At 40.3% G+C, this 16,409-nt stretch overlaps 3 protein-coding genes across 4 annotated transcripts in view; 1 reads left to right on the top strand and 2 right to left on the bottom strand.

Moving 5' to 3' along the window:
- Nucleotides 1–3,944, bottom strand: part of PAIP1 (poly(A) binding protein interacting protein 1) — a 30,164-nt gene extending 26,220 nt beyond the window's left edge. The window contains exons 1-2 of one of the 2 annotated variants that reach the window (XM_021553857.3): nt 3,725–3,944; nt 2,246–2,364 (exon numbers count right to left, since the gene is read on the bottom strand). In XM_021553857.3, coding sequence (XP_021409532.1) covers nt 2,246–2,276 — 31 coding nt within the window. In that variant the 5' untranslated portion in view covers nt 2,277–2,364; nt 3,725–3,944. Of the gene's footprint in view, nt 1–311; nt 534–2,245; nt 2,365–3,724 lie in introns of those variants that run through there. The other variant, XM_021553856.2, reaches the window with a different exon arrangement.
- Nucleotides 1–16,409, bottom strand: part of FGF10 (fibroblast growth factor 10) — a 525,855-nt gene that overhangs the window by 262,953 nt on the left and 246,493 nt on the right. The window lies entirely within an intron of this gene.
- Nucleotides 4,026–16,409, top strand: part of NNT (nicotinamide nucleotide transhydrogenase) — a 46,296-nt gene continuing 33,912 nt past the window's right edge. Inside the window, exons 1-7 of the mRNA XM_021553866.3 lie at nt 4,026–4,212; nt 4,952–5,146; nt 12,114–12,343; nt 13,472–13,689; nt 14,229–14,316; nt 14,955–15,043; nt 15,845–16,032. Coding sequence (XP_021409541.2) covers nt 4,996–5,146; nt 12,114–12,343; nt 13,472–13,689; nt 14,229–14,316; nt 14,955–15,043; nt 15,845–16,032 — 964 coding nt within the window. The 5' untranslated portion in view covers nt 4,026–4,212; nt 4,952–4,995. The remainder of the gene's footprint in view (nt 4,213–4,951; nt 5,147–12,113; nt 12,344–13,471; nt 13,690–14,228; nt 14,317–14,954; nt 15,044–15,844; nt 16,033–16,409) is intronic.

Here is a 16,409-nt window from a genome sequence, read left to right as displayed (position 1 = left end):
GGGAGGGAGCTGGCCAGTAATTGTCAATTGTTGCTGAGGGACAGGCTGGGCATCGGTCAGCAGGTAGTGAGCGGCTGCACCGTGCATCATCATATGACTCTCTCTGGTTTTCTCTCTCTTACCCCTCTCTAGTCGCGCAGCTGTCCGCCGGCCCCCAGGGCTCACCACGCTGGCCCGGCCTCAGCGCGGTGCACGCATCGCGCACCGGGAACAGGACCACGCTCCCGAGCGCAGATGCCGGCGCCGCTGCGGCGGGCGGAGAGCCGCGCAGGTGCCCCGCGAAAAGAGCGAGCGGGGAAAGCAGCCCCTACCTGCCATCCCGGTGCCCAGGGGCGCCGTCTTCGGAGGCCGCAATGGCTCCTGCTGCGGGAAGAGGCCGCCCGGCTGGTGCTGCTGCTCCTCGGCCGAGCCCGAGCCGCGGGACGCGCTGCCCGCGGGCCGGGCCCCGCCGCCGCTCTCCGGCGCGCCGCCCCCGCGGCCCCGGCCGGCACCCGGCACTCGGTCGAAACTCTCCGACATGCTGAGTGAGGCCGGGCGGCTCGGGCGCTTATGGGAGGGAGGAGCGGAGCGGAGCCGGGGCGGGCAGAACGCGGGCCCGCCCCGGCCCCGCACTTTCGGTTTCACCCCCGCACGGCGTCGCGATGGCCGCGCCCGCCCAGAGCCCGCGGCAGCCTGGAAACGGCGTTTCCAAAGGCACCGTATTCCCTGCGACTGCATCTCCACGGTAACGAGAGGGGCGAGGTGACCGTGCCAGGGCCCAGGCTTCAGCTACAATAGGAGACCTGCAGCCACAGGTGCATCACGCCAGCTGTGCATACACAGCTGTTTCTACCAGAAAGGGATGGGAAAGCTACAGGCGAAATTCTAAATTTAACCCCATAAAGTCAAGCCTCCAATGTGACCATATTATTGTACGGTTAGGGCTACTTAATAGAACTATATTTGTTCAGAAAAATATATTTTCATTTATAATTTGCGCATGATGTGATAACAATTGCTCTTCCGATTTAATGTTTAGCAACCACCTTCCACACCAATAGGAACCAACTGAAGAACATGGTCCATGTAATTAATTTTTCCTAATATTATCACATAAACTGAGAATGGTTCAACTCACATGTCCATTTACAATTCAATTAATCTACTCTTCAGTTTCAGTCCAAAGTCTTGCTCTCATTGTTTTGCAAACTCTGTATCACAATCAGCTTTCAAGAAGAGGAGGGCAAGTGTAATCTGGTGTGCCACAAATACATCTCAGCTGATCATGCTAGGGAGTTTATGCTTTGTCTCCCTGAACAGTCTGGTCTGTGCTGACCTTGCCACTTGTTCCTGCCACAGGAAAAATCAAAAGATTGTGTGGCACTGGGTCCAGCTCCATTTACTGCTCATGAAGGGGTGAAAAAAAATAAGCAAGTATGTATGAAACATTATGAAAAATATCAGAATAGTGTTGTCTTGTATTTAAAAAAAATCCAATTGGATTGTAAAATGATGCCTTTAGAAGTCAAGTTTCTGTTGGGTTTATTATTACATGCTACCATTTTCAAATATTAACAGGGGAGGGGTAGGGTATAAAATATTTGTTAGCTCCCCAAAGCATGAATTGGACTGATTTTTGGCAAGATAAAAAGGTGGCCAGACATTAAAGGTGTCATAAGTTAAAATTAATGAGGCTCCTGGGGAAACTGTTCCTAGGCAACCCTTCTAGAAATATAGAATGGTAAACTAATAAATCTATACTCTGCAACTGAATGTGAGCTGATGCAGGATGTTTTGAATGAGTTGTAAAAAAATATATAATATTTCACTTGTGTAAACCATTGTCAAAACTAATTTCAGTAGTATTACCAATTCTTTAAAGATCAAAAACTAGCTCCTAAATGTCTACATTTAAAATATTCATTGTTCTTTTCTTATATCAGCTCCGGTTTTAATGCCTATATTATGACCTCTGTCCACATCTGTTAGACTTTGGCTTACCGGGAGGAGAATGAAAACCTTACATTAATGTGAAGATGAAAAATGAAGTTCTCCACCATTATATAATGGGATCACTTTTGAATATGCCAATCTTTGAAGTTAGCAAATCTCACTCTTTATGCTTTGCCTCTAAGAGGAACTGAATGCCTTAAGTTATTGAACAAGACAAGTTTTCACCTTTGGACATAAATGTGAGTTCTTTACACTTAGCATTAGCAGACATTTTATATTATATTAATTAAATAACCATTTGGCAACTACTTACCGTTTAAAGTGGAATGTGATCCCAAATCCATATTTTTTCTTACAGATGCACTACTTAAGCTTGCATGAGCACAGGTGAGTTTGGTTGGGAACCCAATTTCCTCTCCCCAGTGTAGGTGCCTAAAACAAAATAAAGAAAAATAATCAGGTGGTTAATTCCAAAATAACAAGCCCCAAGTACTACATACAAGAGTACACCCCTTTAGACTGCTTAACATTATGCTTAGAAGGTTTTGACCTGAGTAGCTGAAGTCCTGTGAATTACTTCAAGCCTCTGAGACCACACAGCAGAACCCCAGAGATCACTAAACTAGGCAGACCTAACATAAGCACCCAATGACTGGATTGAAACTTTCACCAAATACAATTATGAACACTCCTAGGCAGCCACTAGGAGACCCCTGCTTTGTCCTAAGTGTCTTACCTCAAATCTAAAACTCAGCTCAGAAACCAAACCCACACACACCTTCAGTGCCTGGTGCCAAGAAGCCATACACTGTAACCTTATCACTACTCAGAACAGAGGCATTTTTACAGAAAATAGGCATTTGCTCTATTTCTTTTTAAATGCTGATAACATATTTCTAATTAGGAAAAAAAAAGGGAGAGGGCTGGTTCTAGCTTTTGAAGTGTAATTTTTGTTAATAGTTAGAATTATTCCAATCGCTACCATACTGATGAGGCATTCTGTTGTAGGAGTCAATGGTTATTGAGCCCAAAACATAAAGCACAGGCATAATCTGTAGCTCTAAAGTTCTACAGATTTCACACAAGCTTATTTAAAAGCACAGTAATGAACATTTAGTAGTAGAGAAGCCTATTAATTATTTTCAGGATAACTCTCATGTTTTCAGTGCTTAACTTTACCTGCTAAGTCACCATTTACAAGTCTGGAGGCTATGTGACATCTCCAGCAAAATGCAGTTTTCATGAGTAACTACACAGACTTAAGTAATCTAAAAAAAAATAAAATAAAAAACCCAAACCAAAATACGCCTCATACATGGAACCCACAGATCGCGTGAAGTAAGACAACATATGCAGGACTGTGTGAAGACAGCGTATGGAGGCAATGGGCAGTGTGGCTGGCTGTCCTCTGGAACTGCCTCTCCAACCCCATGTGCTCTTCACCCAGCCATGTATTATTTCAACAGCTATAGAATCATAGGAGCGCAGAATCGATTAAGTTGGAAAATACCGCTGAGATCATCGAGTCCAGCCTATGAGCACGACAACCAGACCATGGCACTGAGTGCCACGTCCAGCCTTTCCTTCAACACCCCCAGGACGGTGACTGCACCACCTCCCCGGGCAGCCCATCCCAGCATCTATTCACACTTTCTGTGAGGAAATTCCTCCTTATGTCCAAAGTGGACACAGCTCCCCATTTTCTGTTCCCGTACTGCGCCTACCACTCCGACACCTGGCTGCTTTATCACGCATTTTAAGAAGTACCAATAACGAAGAGGACACCACTTACGTGCAATGGCGTTAGCCCCACGTCCAACACGCGCGTTTCGGCACGTCCCCTCCGCAGCCCCGACCACCGCCTCCCCGCCGCGGCCAGCCACGGCAGCTCGGCGCGGTGATCTCGGCGCGGTGATCTCGGCGCGGTGATCTCGGCGCGGTTATGCCGCTCTCCGCCGCCGCGGGCTCGGCCAGGACGCGGCGGCGCCGCCACCGCCCCTCAGACGCCGCGTGACGCGGCCGCCCGACCCCCGCGCGCCCCTCAGTCCTTCCGGGTTGGCGGCGCGGGCCCGCCAGCCCCGCCCCAAGGTCGGTCGGAGCCGCGGCGGCGGTGCCGTGCGGGGCTGCGGCGGTGCCGTGCGGGGCTGCGTGCCGAGCTCCCCGCGGACGCCCGGGGAGCGCGGCTCTGTGCGGAGCTGAGGGAGGAGCGTGTGCGGGGCTCCGCGCGGGGCGTATGCGCCGCGTCCTGAGGGGCTGCGCCGGCACCGCCTCGTTCTCCTGGTGCGTGTGGGGGCAACCGCTGGTGGGGAGAAGACAGCGGTGCCACGCTGCCGGGGGGCAGGGAGGGAGAGGCAGGGAGCGTGGCGGGACGGGCGTGCGGGAGGGGCAGGTGGCCTGAGCAGGGGCCCGCGGGAGCGGGGAGCGGGGAGGTGGTGGCTGCGGGGTGCCCCGAGCGGGGACAGTGCATAGCAGGGGACGAGCCGCCCGCCCAAGGTCATTCGGGCTGTAAATAGCGACAGGAGAGAGAAGGGGCCGCTGCCGCGGGGGCCCGGCGGGATCCCGGGCGAAGAGCACATTCCCGGCTTCCCTGCCCGCTTCCCAGCGTGTCCCGCCCCGAGTGCTCTGCTGAGCCTCCTGGGCGCCTGCAAGCTGTCTCCCACCCAGGGTGACTCCCGAGGAAGCTGTGTCACGGATTGGAGTCCTTTGTTTGGTGCTTTGGGGCTCCGCGGTTTTCCCATACCACAGTTACCGTTTTAAAGCAACGGTGTAAAGGGAAAATGGCCCTGAGTCGCAGAAATGCGATCCCCAGTTCGGCTGGTCACGCCAGTTGCTTTGGTTAAGAGCTGTCTTACTTAATTTGGGAAAAAAAAAAGTTCTTTTTCTAGCCTGAGAGATAAAGGCGGTGAGGAATGATTGTCTCGTGGCTACTGGCAGTTGACTGGTTCTAAACCTGCAGCGTTTACATGCCTTCTGTCCAGTGCCATTAATAACTCTTGATTTGTTTTCACATTTGCTGTAGGGGTTCCATACGTGGCAAGGAATTTGTTGTGAGGTCTGGGTGCAATGGCGAGCCTTCTGCGTGTTGCTGTGAGTGGATGCTCGGCTCCTGTTTTTGGCAATGTGTTCCCACCAAAGGCACGTGCCACGAAAGTGCTGGGCTTGCGAATGTTTAGAACCCACCAGGTGCTTGGGTCTCAGGCAGCTCCAAAGCCAGGTAAATTGATTAAAGTACTGTAAGCAGTCCTTTATTTTAAACATTAATTTAAATGGTTTCTTTTTTTTTTTTTTTTTCCTTTTTTTCAGATCTGCATTAGTACAGAAAAGACTTAAAATAGAAAGAACACTTAAAGCATGTCAACAGTGTACTTTAGTCAGTTGCAGCACAATTTTAGACTGGCTTTATAGGACTTATGCAGAAGGTGTTTGTGTTTATTATGAATACTTTAGATCCACATAGTTTTTGTGGTTAGAGGATTTGATCTCCTGCTAATTCTTCCCTTGCTTGAAGGAAGTATTTAAATAAATGCTTTTCTTAGTTAAATTCCCGAGTTCCCCATTTGTTTTGGTAGTGCAGCTCTTTGTGTGCATGTGAGAGAAAATACAGACCTCGCAAAGACAGCATATGCTAACATATGTAGACATTATTATCCCATCCTAAAAAAAAATCTCTTAACTTTTTTTAGGAAATACTTACATTGCATCGCTTTGAAAAACTTTGATCTGTGTCTTCATGTGAAGGGTTTGTTAGTGTATTTGCACAAATTGCATTTCAGCAGATAGTGGACAAATTCAGGTATTTTCAGGAAAAAGAACCTGGGAAAGGGGGCACCCTTGTTTCCAGTTTCTAGTATGAACCTGGTATGTGAAGATCAGAACTGACAATTTTTTTCTCTGTTCTATACTGTATATAACCTGACAGTTGAAAGGGAGACTGAAGAATACCTAATGCAGGTTTAATGCTATTTTTGACCATTATTACTGCATGGCTCATGTCTCCCTCGGAATTTAGATACCCTGCTTCTGTGCAGATGCAGGATCATCGTCTGCAGAAGATTATTGTGGAGAGTTGGACTGGTTGCACACATGATATTTGGTTCTTCCAAATGTAAACAGTAGGTAACTGCATTAGGTACTTGAGAGTATAAGGAAATTAGTGCTGGGGGAAACAGAAGTATCTGATTATGAAAACATGGGATACATAAGTAGCATATAGTAGCTCAGAGCTATGTTGTGTAGAATTTGTGGCAGTACTAACAATGAATGGTGCATTTTGTGGTCCTTTCATCTTGGTGACTGAAGATTTTGGAACTTCTGAAGAAATGTCATGAGGGTAAATCTGTAGCACAATTGTGTGCTGAAACCAGAATTATTTTGATAGATTTGAGATGTTCTCAACTTTTTTCCCATGTTAAATATCTGAATGAAAGAGACATCTGTCAGTCTTCATATGGCAGATTGTCCCTTGGCTGGGAGGATAAACTGGAACATAAGAAACTAGGTACAAAGTTCTTTCTCAAATATCCCAGGTAAGTGTCCTTGTTCGAGTTTGGAATCAATTTTGTATTTGGCTTTGACCACAAATTTAATCAAAAACCTAAATAATCTCTTGTTTTATTGAAACTGGTATGCTACTCTGTGTATGTGTGAATTTTCTCATTTTTAAGAATAACTTTTGAAAACTTTTCCCACAAGGATGGAGAATTCTGATTAGTGTCATATGTTTAAATGCTCAGTGCTGCCCTGTCAAATCTGTTGTAAGTCTTTATTTAAGGACTACTAGTATTCGTGAAATGCAGTTATTTAATATGGAGAATTACAAGTTTGGTAGTCTTTTGGTTGATAATTAAGCTGTCCTTGTAGTAGGCTTTAGTAACATGTGATTTGTCATTCAGTAGAGGACAAATCAAGGAGAAAACAGAAATTTATTGACAAATTAGAAGCAGGGCTATTTCTTATATTTATTTTTTAAGCGCTCTTGAATCAAAATGTAACAAATTCAAAGTAACTGTATTTTAGTCTTTCAGAAATTAGCTTTGATTTTTGTAACACTTGGCAAAATCGCTGCATTACTAAGAAGAGGAAGTTTTCTGAAAAGACTAGTGTCACAGTGATTCTTCTGAAGGCCATAGTTACTACTTTCCTTGTTAGGAAAGGTTAGCTTTCACTCCAGGCTATGATATGAACAAGAACATAACTGCTGCTTGAGGACAAGAAATATGGGATACGGAGTCAGCTGAAAAGTGAACTTGGAGCATGGATAATTTTCTTACTGCCAGCTATTATGCTGCTACTTGCTTAATAGAAACATAGGAACTTTCATACAGGTGTAAACAAGTATTCCTATGATCTGTGCCAGTAGTAGTAGGACCAGCTACTTCAGAAACAGGTACAAAACTTTCTGAAGCCCTGGGAAGGTGCAAATGGAGTGACTGACTGAGCTTCCCAGTATAGTTCCAGATTAGTTTGTCCTATAGCTCTGTGACTTTTACCCCTCTCTATTTTGGAATTTTAAATATCCTTTTTATTTTGAGGCTTATTTCTTAAAATTTCCTGTTTTTTTTTCCTAAACCTATAACAGTTCATTTTTAATTAGTTCTCTAATTAAAAATAAGCTTTATTTTATTTATAAACAAGAAATATTATCCTTTAATTTCAGTTTTATTTTTTAAAATTCCTTATTTATGTAATAGGAGGGATTGGGTGTTCATTTAATCTTCTGTACCATTTGTTTTCTTTTTGCCAACATCATATTGCTGTTCTTCGGAATATGTCCTCATCTTCAGAACAGGTGAGATGGTTTGTTTAAAGGTTATTAGAGAAACATAAAAAATAGGCATCCTGTTTTCAATCTCAGAACACAATGGCATATAGTCAAAACTTCTCCTTTATCTTTTCCTTAAGTCAGTTCCTATTGGTTGATACTGTTTTGTTGCAGACTACTTCTCAAAAGTCAGGTTAAGGACATCAAAAAACTGTATTTTCTGCTATAGTTTTGACTTAGAATCTTCTCTAAGATTCTTGTATATAGAAGTTACATGGAGAAAGTCACAATTATAGTTTTGTTTACTTGAAGTTTGAATATTACACAGTTAGGATTGTGGTAAGGGAATGAGAGAGTGGCTTCTTCATAGTTTTTAGAGGTTCTAAGTTATGTATATGCCAGAGGGTTTCAATGGAATGTATATTCCATTCTAAGACCTATGAAATTTAATGAGTCTACTTCTGATAGTGTCAGAATCTAAGTACTGTGTACCTTCTACTCAATATATTAAAAAACTTCACAAGTCAAAAAGATGCTTCAGGCGTGTGTATATCACTCAGTATTTGGAAGATGTCCATGATGTTGTAAAGTAGTAAGTCACTAAATCATACTCAAGGCAGTACTTAAAGAGATTATCTGGCATGAAGGATTAGAGGGACAACTTGTAGGCTTCACACTCTCATATAACTTTAAACCCCTGGCAGCGATAGCATGAGCTTCCTCAAAATAAAACCTAAACCAAGGTCCTAAGTTTATAATCTGAGATTTCAGCCTTTCAAAACTATTGACTTAGATGGAATTGCTGAATCCAGCAAACCAAATTTGTGTTAATTACAAAACTTCCACCAGGTAGAGTATTGATCATACACTGGTATGCATGTCAGCACAGACAGGTAGGACAGTCACAAAGTTGCGTCTAGAATCCATTACTTCACTAACGAGGTGTTGCTGAAGCAGCACCCGGGCAGAGGAAAATAAGCAGGCAGAGGAAAACAAGTGGAGACACAGGCACCAGTAAATCATGACAGACCTGCTGTTCACATAGGCTTATCAAGAGTTATTTCCAGCTGAAAGGGAGCTTTGCAATCCTCTGTGCCAGTGTCCTGCTTTTTAACCTTTTCTCCCCAAGACCTGTACTGCAGTTTTAAGATAGATCTTTGTTTTTGAGCTGTAAATATCTGCTCCATTTTGGTGCTGAATCATGTGGAAGCTCAGGGCAGTCTACTTAAAAAATGTCCTCTGGCTAAAACCTGGCAAACTGACAGTTTGCTTATGTATTAATTTGCTTTTGTATTTATGGATTGCTGGAGTTCTGGTAGTGGGACAGAGAAGAAAAGTAGGTGAGACAAATGAGACTTGTTGAATATTTATCTTGAATTTGATCTCCCAAAGCTCTGGAGAAGATCATGTTCCTCAGTGCTGGTCTGTGATCATTCTGTTTACTAAATGAGGTGCAAATACTTGCTATTTGAAAAAGTTGTACTAATTTTTATTGCATGCAAGATGTACCAATAAAGAACAGGTGAGGAATGAGGAAACATACCTGGCATCTAGTGAATGTATATTTCTGTTTTTTTACTCCTAGCCATTTACGCTTCTATTCTGATACTCCACACAGAAGCAAATTAGCGAAAGGAAATTAGAAGCATCTTTTCCCATTTGAGCTTTAGGAGCAAAAATATTTGCTTGAGAAAAAGAAAAGCTTTAGCCAAATGTTTTTGTGCCTTTAAATTTGCAGTTATCTATTTCCTTTATGCTATAATTTATTCCTTCCCCTGTTTTCTCCTTCTTTCCCCTCCCTATTTTCCTCCCAATTTTCCTCTTGTTTTTCCTTTCCCCTATTTTCTGCAATACTTCTCCCTCCTTTCTTCCCCTTTGGTATTTTTGTCCTACAAAAACTGCCAAAATGAGAAAGGGAAGGTAGGACTTTAGTTCTTAACTTTTCTTAGTGCTTTTTGAAAAGTGTTTTACATCCTATCCTACCCTAGAGCTACTTCCTCTCTGAAATTCTGATCGGTCTCTGTTGTCCTAACAAATTTCAATCTTCTAGGTTTCATTCCTGCTTCTAAAAGACAAGAGAGCTCATTTCCACCAAGTTGATTTAGTGAAAATCAGAAGCAGGACTTTATTGTGTAGTAATTTGAAGAGATGAGGAGAAAAGTCTCTTCAAATGAGAAGGGTAATTTGAGTGACAGCAAGTTACCACAGCTGGTAACAATGTTCAGTGCTGTTGTGGTGGGTATGGCCTGAGCTGCACGGTGATGTTTAGATTTAGTGTATGCTGGCGGAACAAACCATTGCAAAGTTCTGTTACCTTTGTGGGTCTGTTGTTTTAGATGTGCATTTTTGCTTCTGTTTCGACTTTATGTTCTATGAATGTATGTTTTTCTGAATTGGAGTGTTGTCTTGTGATTAAAATTTTTAAAATGTTCTCCAACATAAAAAAACATCAAAATACTTCTGTCTTCAAACTATTCGTTACTATTTTACTAGTCAAATTCCAAAGGCAAAGCTAAAAAAAAAAAAAGTAGAAGTAATTAGAATCATAGAATCATTGAGTTTGGAGAAGACCCCTAAGATCAAGTCCAACCTTTGACTGAAAACCCTTTTGTCAATTAAGCCATAGCACTAAGTGCCACATCCAGTCATTTCCTGAGCACTTCCAGGGATGGTGACTTGACCACTTCCCTTTAGCAACACATTCCGGTGCTTAACCATCCTTTCAGTGAAGAAGTTCTTCCTGGTATCCAACCTGAAGCACCTGTGTCTCAGTAAAACCGCCCCTGCTGCAGCAATTAGAAGTAATGAACTTTTTTGTATGGTGAGCTTTCATTCTGTCTTGTTGGATGTGTTATTTTTTTTTTTTATGTGTTAGTAGGCTGAGAAGTATAAGTAGGTATTTAAGTACCAGTTTTAGCAACTCTGTACTGTTTTTTCAGAACATAGTAAGTTGACAATACCTTGAAAATTTCTAACGAAAAACATTTTCAGATTGTCAACTTGAGGCACATTGCAGTCCAGGTTCAATTTCACAGATAAATAATTTTGATATTTTAAATCTAAATTTAGTTCCTCAATGCTCTTCTATTGTAGTATGTTTTTAGTTTTTTTTTTTTTTTGTTTATTTTTGTTTTTTTTTTCTTGTTTCTATCTGAAATTCAAAAGGAGACTTTCCTAAAATTTATGTTCTTTGCCTGGTACAATTTTTTTGTAGCACCATGCATAGTGTTGTTGGACAATTTCAAAGAGATTTGTGATTTTAAACAAACCTCTCATCCATTTTCTCCCCTTTCTTTAGGTTTGGAGTTTCTTTGGTGGGGTTTTTGTTGTTGCTGTTGTTGCTTGATCATTAATATGAGTGGCTGCTTAGACTGCTCAAATTATAGTTCATTAATATTTATGTGTTGTGAATGTCATGCATAGTAATGTCACAATCCAGGTTTAAATTCTGGATAGATGTCAGTGAAATCTGGTATAGGATTCAGCCTCTGTGTTGGACTGCATGCTATCAGTGTAATTGAAGCAATGTAATAGTTTTTTTTGTATGATTATTCTGCTTGAGCCTGTATATTCATAAATAATGTATTTGAACACTTGTTTGGATCAGAGAAGTTTACCTCCCAGATATGAGACTGAAAGCCCCCAGATGGTACTCAATAAGGTTAGATGTTTGTAATTTGAAAACTTTAACTAAAACATAAATTTCAGCTTCAGCAGTTTCATGGTGTTACTTAGTGGAACTTTTAACAAGTTAAGAAAAAGGAATAACTCTGAAGAGAAATATTTTTGAAGAAACTAGTAGCTGGATATTCTGTTTCAACTACTTCTGAATTCACATTTTTCATTTCTTTGGCAGCTCTTAGAGTAGCTTATTGATGTAGTTATGCCTTTCAGTGTACTTTGTGGTGTGCATGTAGCATTCAATAACAGTGATTTGGCATAATTTGTAATGTATTACAAACATATTCAGTTAAAATGCAGTTCCACTGTTCAAGCTCATTTATTTCTTTCTTCACAATAACCTGGAAGTGACTAGAAAGTGATTTAAATTCTGTCCTGAGGCAGAATGTTTTAACACCAGTACACCAGGTATTGTGTAAATCAGAATGCCAGTTACAAAATTAGAACTGTGTAACAACAATGAGTATGAACTGCACCAAACACTTGTTACTGCTTGTGTGGCTGATTGTGCTCACCTGCTGATCGCTGAGAGAACATGGATCTCTAGGAAGATGGTGTAATTTAAGGAAATGTAAATGATGTTCCTAGAAAATAGCATTCTGCTTCCTCCTCCCTTAGGAGGGAAAATTGCTAACTCTGACATGTGTCTGCATGTATCTGTACAACAGTGAAGAGTGTCCGTTATGCCAGTTAATTAATGTTTAGTACAACTAATCTGTCTTATCTGCCACTCTTACAGGAATTCCTTATAAACAACTGACTGTGGGTGTCCCCAAGGAGATATTTGAAAATGAGAAGAGAGTGGCTCTGTCGCCAGCTGGAGTTCAAGCCTTGGTTAAGCAAGGCTTCAGTGTTGTGGTGGAATCTGGTGCTGGAGAAGCTTCTAAATTTTCCGATGACCATTACAGAGAAGTTGGAGCAAAGATCCAGGGGACGAAGGAAGCCCTGGCTTCTGATTTGATTGTGAAAGTAATTGCTTTATTAGTATATTTCCTATTACATTGTTTTTGGAGAAATGTATAGGTAATTTTTTTCTGATAATCTGCGGAAAGTTCAGTAAGCAAGGTCCTTTAAATTAGTGTTTTTCATTTTGATTTCTGATTCAAGTTTTGTTGTTTTTTTTTTTTAATAGCTCACTAAAAGAAAGCTACACTACAAAAAAGTACATTAGGTACCCTAAAAAAATAAATTACAGTATTGAAAAAAATGTGGATAGTATCTCTAGCGAGTTTTTAACTAAGAGTTGTTGTGTTTTCTAGAGTGAGGTAGACTAGTTCTGGAATCTAATCAGATGAGATCCCTACTCTAAGAAATCTTTTATTCAAAATTGGTAACATATAACTCTAGTTACTCTTTAAATAGAGTGGTTGGGATTTAGAAAATATTATTGTGTACCTTCTCTGAATTCCACAGCAAAGATGTGTTTAAAAATTTAAAAAAAGATTTAAAAACACTCTTACTTGAGAGGTATTAAGTTGTGCAGAGTCCTGAAAGGAAAAAAAAAAGACCTTTACCTTATTGAGGCTTCATTCAATTGCTCTGTTTAAAATTATCCTATCAGCATTGAACACAGAATTTCTATGAGCTGCTTTGTGAACCACTCTTTTAAGTAGGTTTCTGTTTGGAGAAAAGTGAGAAACTCAGAAGTGAATATAGATGAAGATCAGTGTCTGCTGGACATCTGGCATGAAATGCTCTGTATGTAGTCATGCACTATAACCTCATTAGTGATTTTTATTTTGTAGAGCTTAATTGTCATATCTGTTAAGTAATCATTTTGCTTAAAAATTTTGGGTTTGAGGGTAGCTGTCTGTTGTAAAAGCAAGTGACTGCTAGTTGGAAGTCATCAGATATTTGTGAAGGTGTGCGCTGACAGTTTTTGCCCTATCACCAATCCACCTAGAGCTAATTCCATGATGTGGACTGCAGCTGAGAAGTGCAGTTACTCAGTTCAGTTGTGTAAATAGTCTTTGATATACATTCTTCTTTCCATACCTTTTGGATGGGAATGAACAGAATGCAACCTGAGAGAAAGGAAGCGGAATGTGTTCTGGTTTCTCTCCTCTGATTAACTTGGAAACTTTTGTCTTTTTTCAGGTGAGAGCTCCTATATATAACTCATCTCTAGGTGTACATGAGGTAGATCTTTTCAAGACAGCAGCAACCCTGATTAGTTTTATCTACCCAGCACAAAATCCAGACCTCCTGAAAAAACTTGCAGAAAAAAAAGCTACTGTCTTGGCTATGGATCAGGTTCCACGAGTCACCATTGCTCAGGGATACGATGCACTTAGCTCCATGGCCAATATTGCTGGGTATGATTTTTTTTTTTGGCTTAATTAAGTATATCTGGTTTAAAATTATGTGCTTTGATATTAGGTATATTTAAAATTATTCTACATCTCGATTTTCATAGAACTGTTTCAAGCAGGGTGGTGTTAAAGTATTTTATGGTTAGTTTTACAGCAGATCAGAGCAATGCTTTTAAAATAAATAAAATTTGACACAATTCTTTTAATTCCTTGACTATTTTGTCTACTACCTTTTTGCTCTGATCTAACTTATCTTGAATACAGATTGTCTGTCATGGAGATCCGGTGTTGTTAAGAGCTAACTAACCCAGAGAACACTCAGTGTGAATGCAATTGCCATGGCAGTTACAAAAGATCAAATATTGTCAGACATCTCCATAGAAATATGAATAAAGACTATTAAATTGTGTTCAATGATAAAATACTAAGCTTGCTTTATCCTGCGCATATTCTGGTCAAATATTCACCTTTTAGATTGATGTAATTAATGGAGTTTACTGAATTAGAGAAAACACTGATGTGTGTTCATCCTTGATTGACAGTTACAAGGCTGTGGTCCTGGCAGCAAATCACTTCGGTCGATTTTTCACGGGTCAAATCACAGCTGCTGGTAAAGTTCCTCCAGCAAAGGTATGTGCAATTAAACACACTGTGTGGCAAAAGAATATGTGAATTTCTGAGCAAAGGTAGTTGTTGCTGAAACTATGTTAAAAGGCTTTTTTCCTGCCTTTGGGCTGTTTATAGAGACTTCAGCAATCAGTGTAATTATTCTCATGGAGCCTTTTGTTCACATCTGTTCTGGTAATAATAGAATAATTTGAGTTTTATTTAAGTTTGCTTAGTTTTAAACATCAGATTAGCTATAAGGAGTTGGATTTATGTTTTCTTTCCAAAATAGGAGAAGGTAAGGAAGCAGTTAAGAAAATTCAGAGATATTTCTGGTGCATTGATATTTCTGGTATTTCTGGTGCATTGAGGAATGCAATGGAAACAATTTACTTGATTGGAATTACAGATGGATTGGGGTGAAGAGAAATGAAAGTAGAATTAGGGAAGAAAAAGGAAGATAAATCAAGGAGAAAACATGTGTTTACTTAGATAAACTGTCAGCTACAGAAGAGTTGGCTCTTAAATATATGTAATTAGGAGGTACAGCTTTTAAACTGTTGGATGTATGGGGCAACTCTGCCCAATTAAATTTGGTTTTATTTGGTTTTATCCTAAGGTATCTTGTTTAAATGTCTGGCTAATGAGATTTATCATTTTAGGTGCTGATCATTGGAGGAGGGGTTGCTGGCCTGGCTTCTGCAGGAGCAGCAAAATCAATGGGTGCAGTGGTTCGTGGATTTGATACTAGGTAATGGTGTGAAAATTGTAATATCAATCTAAAATTACTTGAAGAATAAGTTGTTTATGGTTGTATTAGAGTGAAATAATTTGTACTACACTGAGTCATAATTCACTTCCTACCATTTTTATGCCATCATTAGTCCTTAATTTTTTATTATTTAAAAAATCTGTCTAAAACTTTTCCATTTTAATTTTAATTCCTTTCTTAAGCACACTAGATACCTTTATCTTGAGATTATTTGAGAACATTTATGTTTAATTCTCTTTATGTTGTTGCTGTTCACCTAACACTGAAATTTAGTCTCTTTGTTTAATGTGATGTCATATGATGCAAAGTAAATTACAGAATATTAACAAGCCACAAACACCCACCCCCTGGTAGTTTTCCCCGTGAAAATAAGACTTACTAGTACTTCCCATCTCACTGTTTAAAGACAAGGTCACGGGTTCTGTGCTTATCTTCCATTTTAGGCACCTTAGTTTGGGCTGTGGGTTTACCAACGGAAATGCATGAGGAGAGTTAATCAACGAAGCCTTGTCTTTGAGGTTTTTCTTGAAGCAACTCTACTGACTATACAGGAAACCATAGATTGCCTTCATTCCTTATTCAAATCTGACTGGAACCTAAACTTGTCAATACAATTATTTTTTTGCACTAAATACAGAAAGCTGTAGACTTTTGTTATGGTCTCCTTAATACTAGAGTAAGTTTTACATCTCTTGTCTGAAGATTGCTACTAAAACCACTAGTAAAGTCATGATGCATTTTTAAAGTTGTGATTTTTCTCTCACAATTTTCTTTTTCTAGAGCTGCAGCCCTGGAACAGTTCAAGTCTCTTGGTGCTGAGCCTTTGGAAGTAGACTTAAAGGAATCTGGAGAGGGACAAGGTGGTTATGCTAAAGAAATGTCCAAAGAATTTATTGAAGCTGAAATGAAACTCTTTGCCAAACAGTGCCAAGATGTTGACATTATCATCACTACAGCACTTATTCCAGGTATGTTTTATGTGGAAAATGCTAATTTGCTTTCTTCTAGGTAAGTTGTCATATTTTGAGGTTGCATCTACATGAAAACATAATTAATGAATTACATCTGGTGAGCACATGCCTCACTTCTGTGATAAAGGCCTGGTTTTAAAGTGAGCCCTTTTTTAAGTAACTTTTGTTTTCAAAGACTATCAGTATGGATCAAATACTGTCATGTTTTTCTTACTAAAAATGAGTATTTAGTAATAAAGTGAGAATATATAATTCTCTTGCGTATCTATTGCATCACTGCTATCTCTGCTATACAACTTATGTACTGAAACAAAAAAAGTCTGATTGAAATGGAACTGTCCTTTTTAATTGAAACATAATAAGATAGCGCTTAG

Source organism: Lonchura striata, chromosome Z (genome assembly GCF_046129695.1).
Source record: "Lonchura striata isolate bLonStr1 chromosome Z, bLonStr1.mat, whole genome shotgun sequence".
NCBI lineage: Eukaryota > Metazoa > Chordata > Aves > Passeriformes > Estrildidae > Lonchura > Lonchura striata.
The sequence above is the reverse complement of the archived record's forward strand: the minus strand, read 5'-3'. Positions and strand labels throughout refer to the sequence as shown.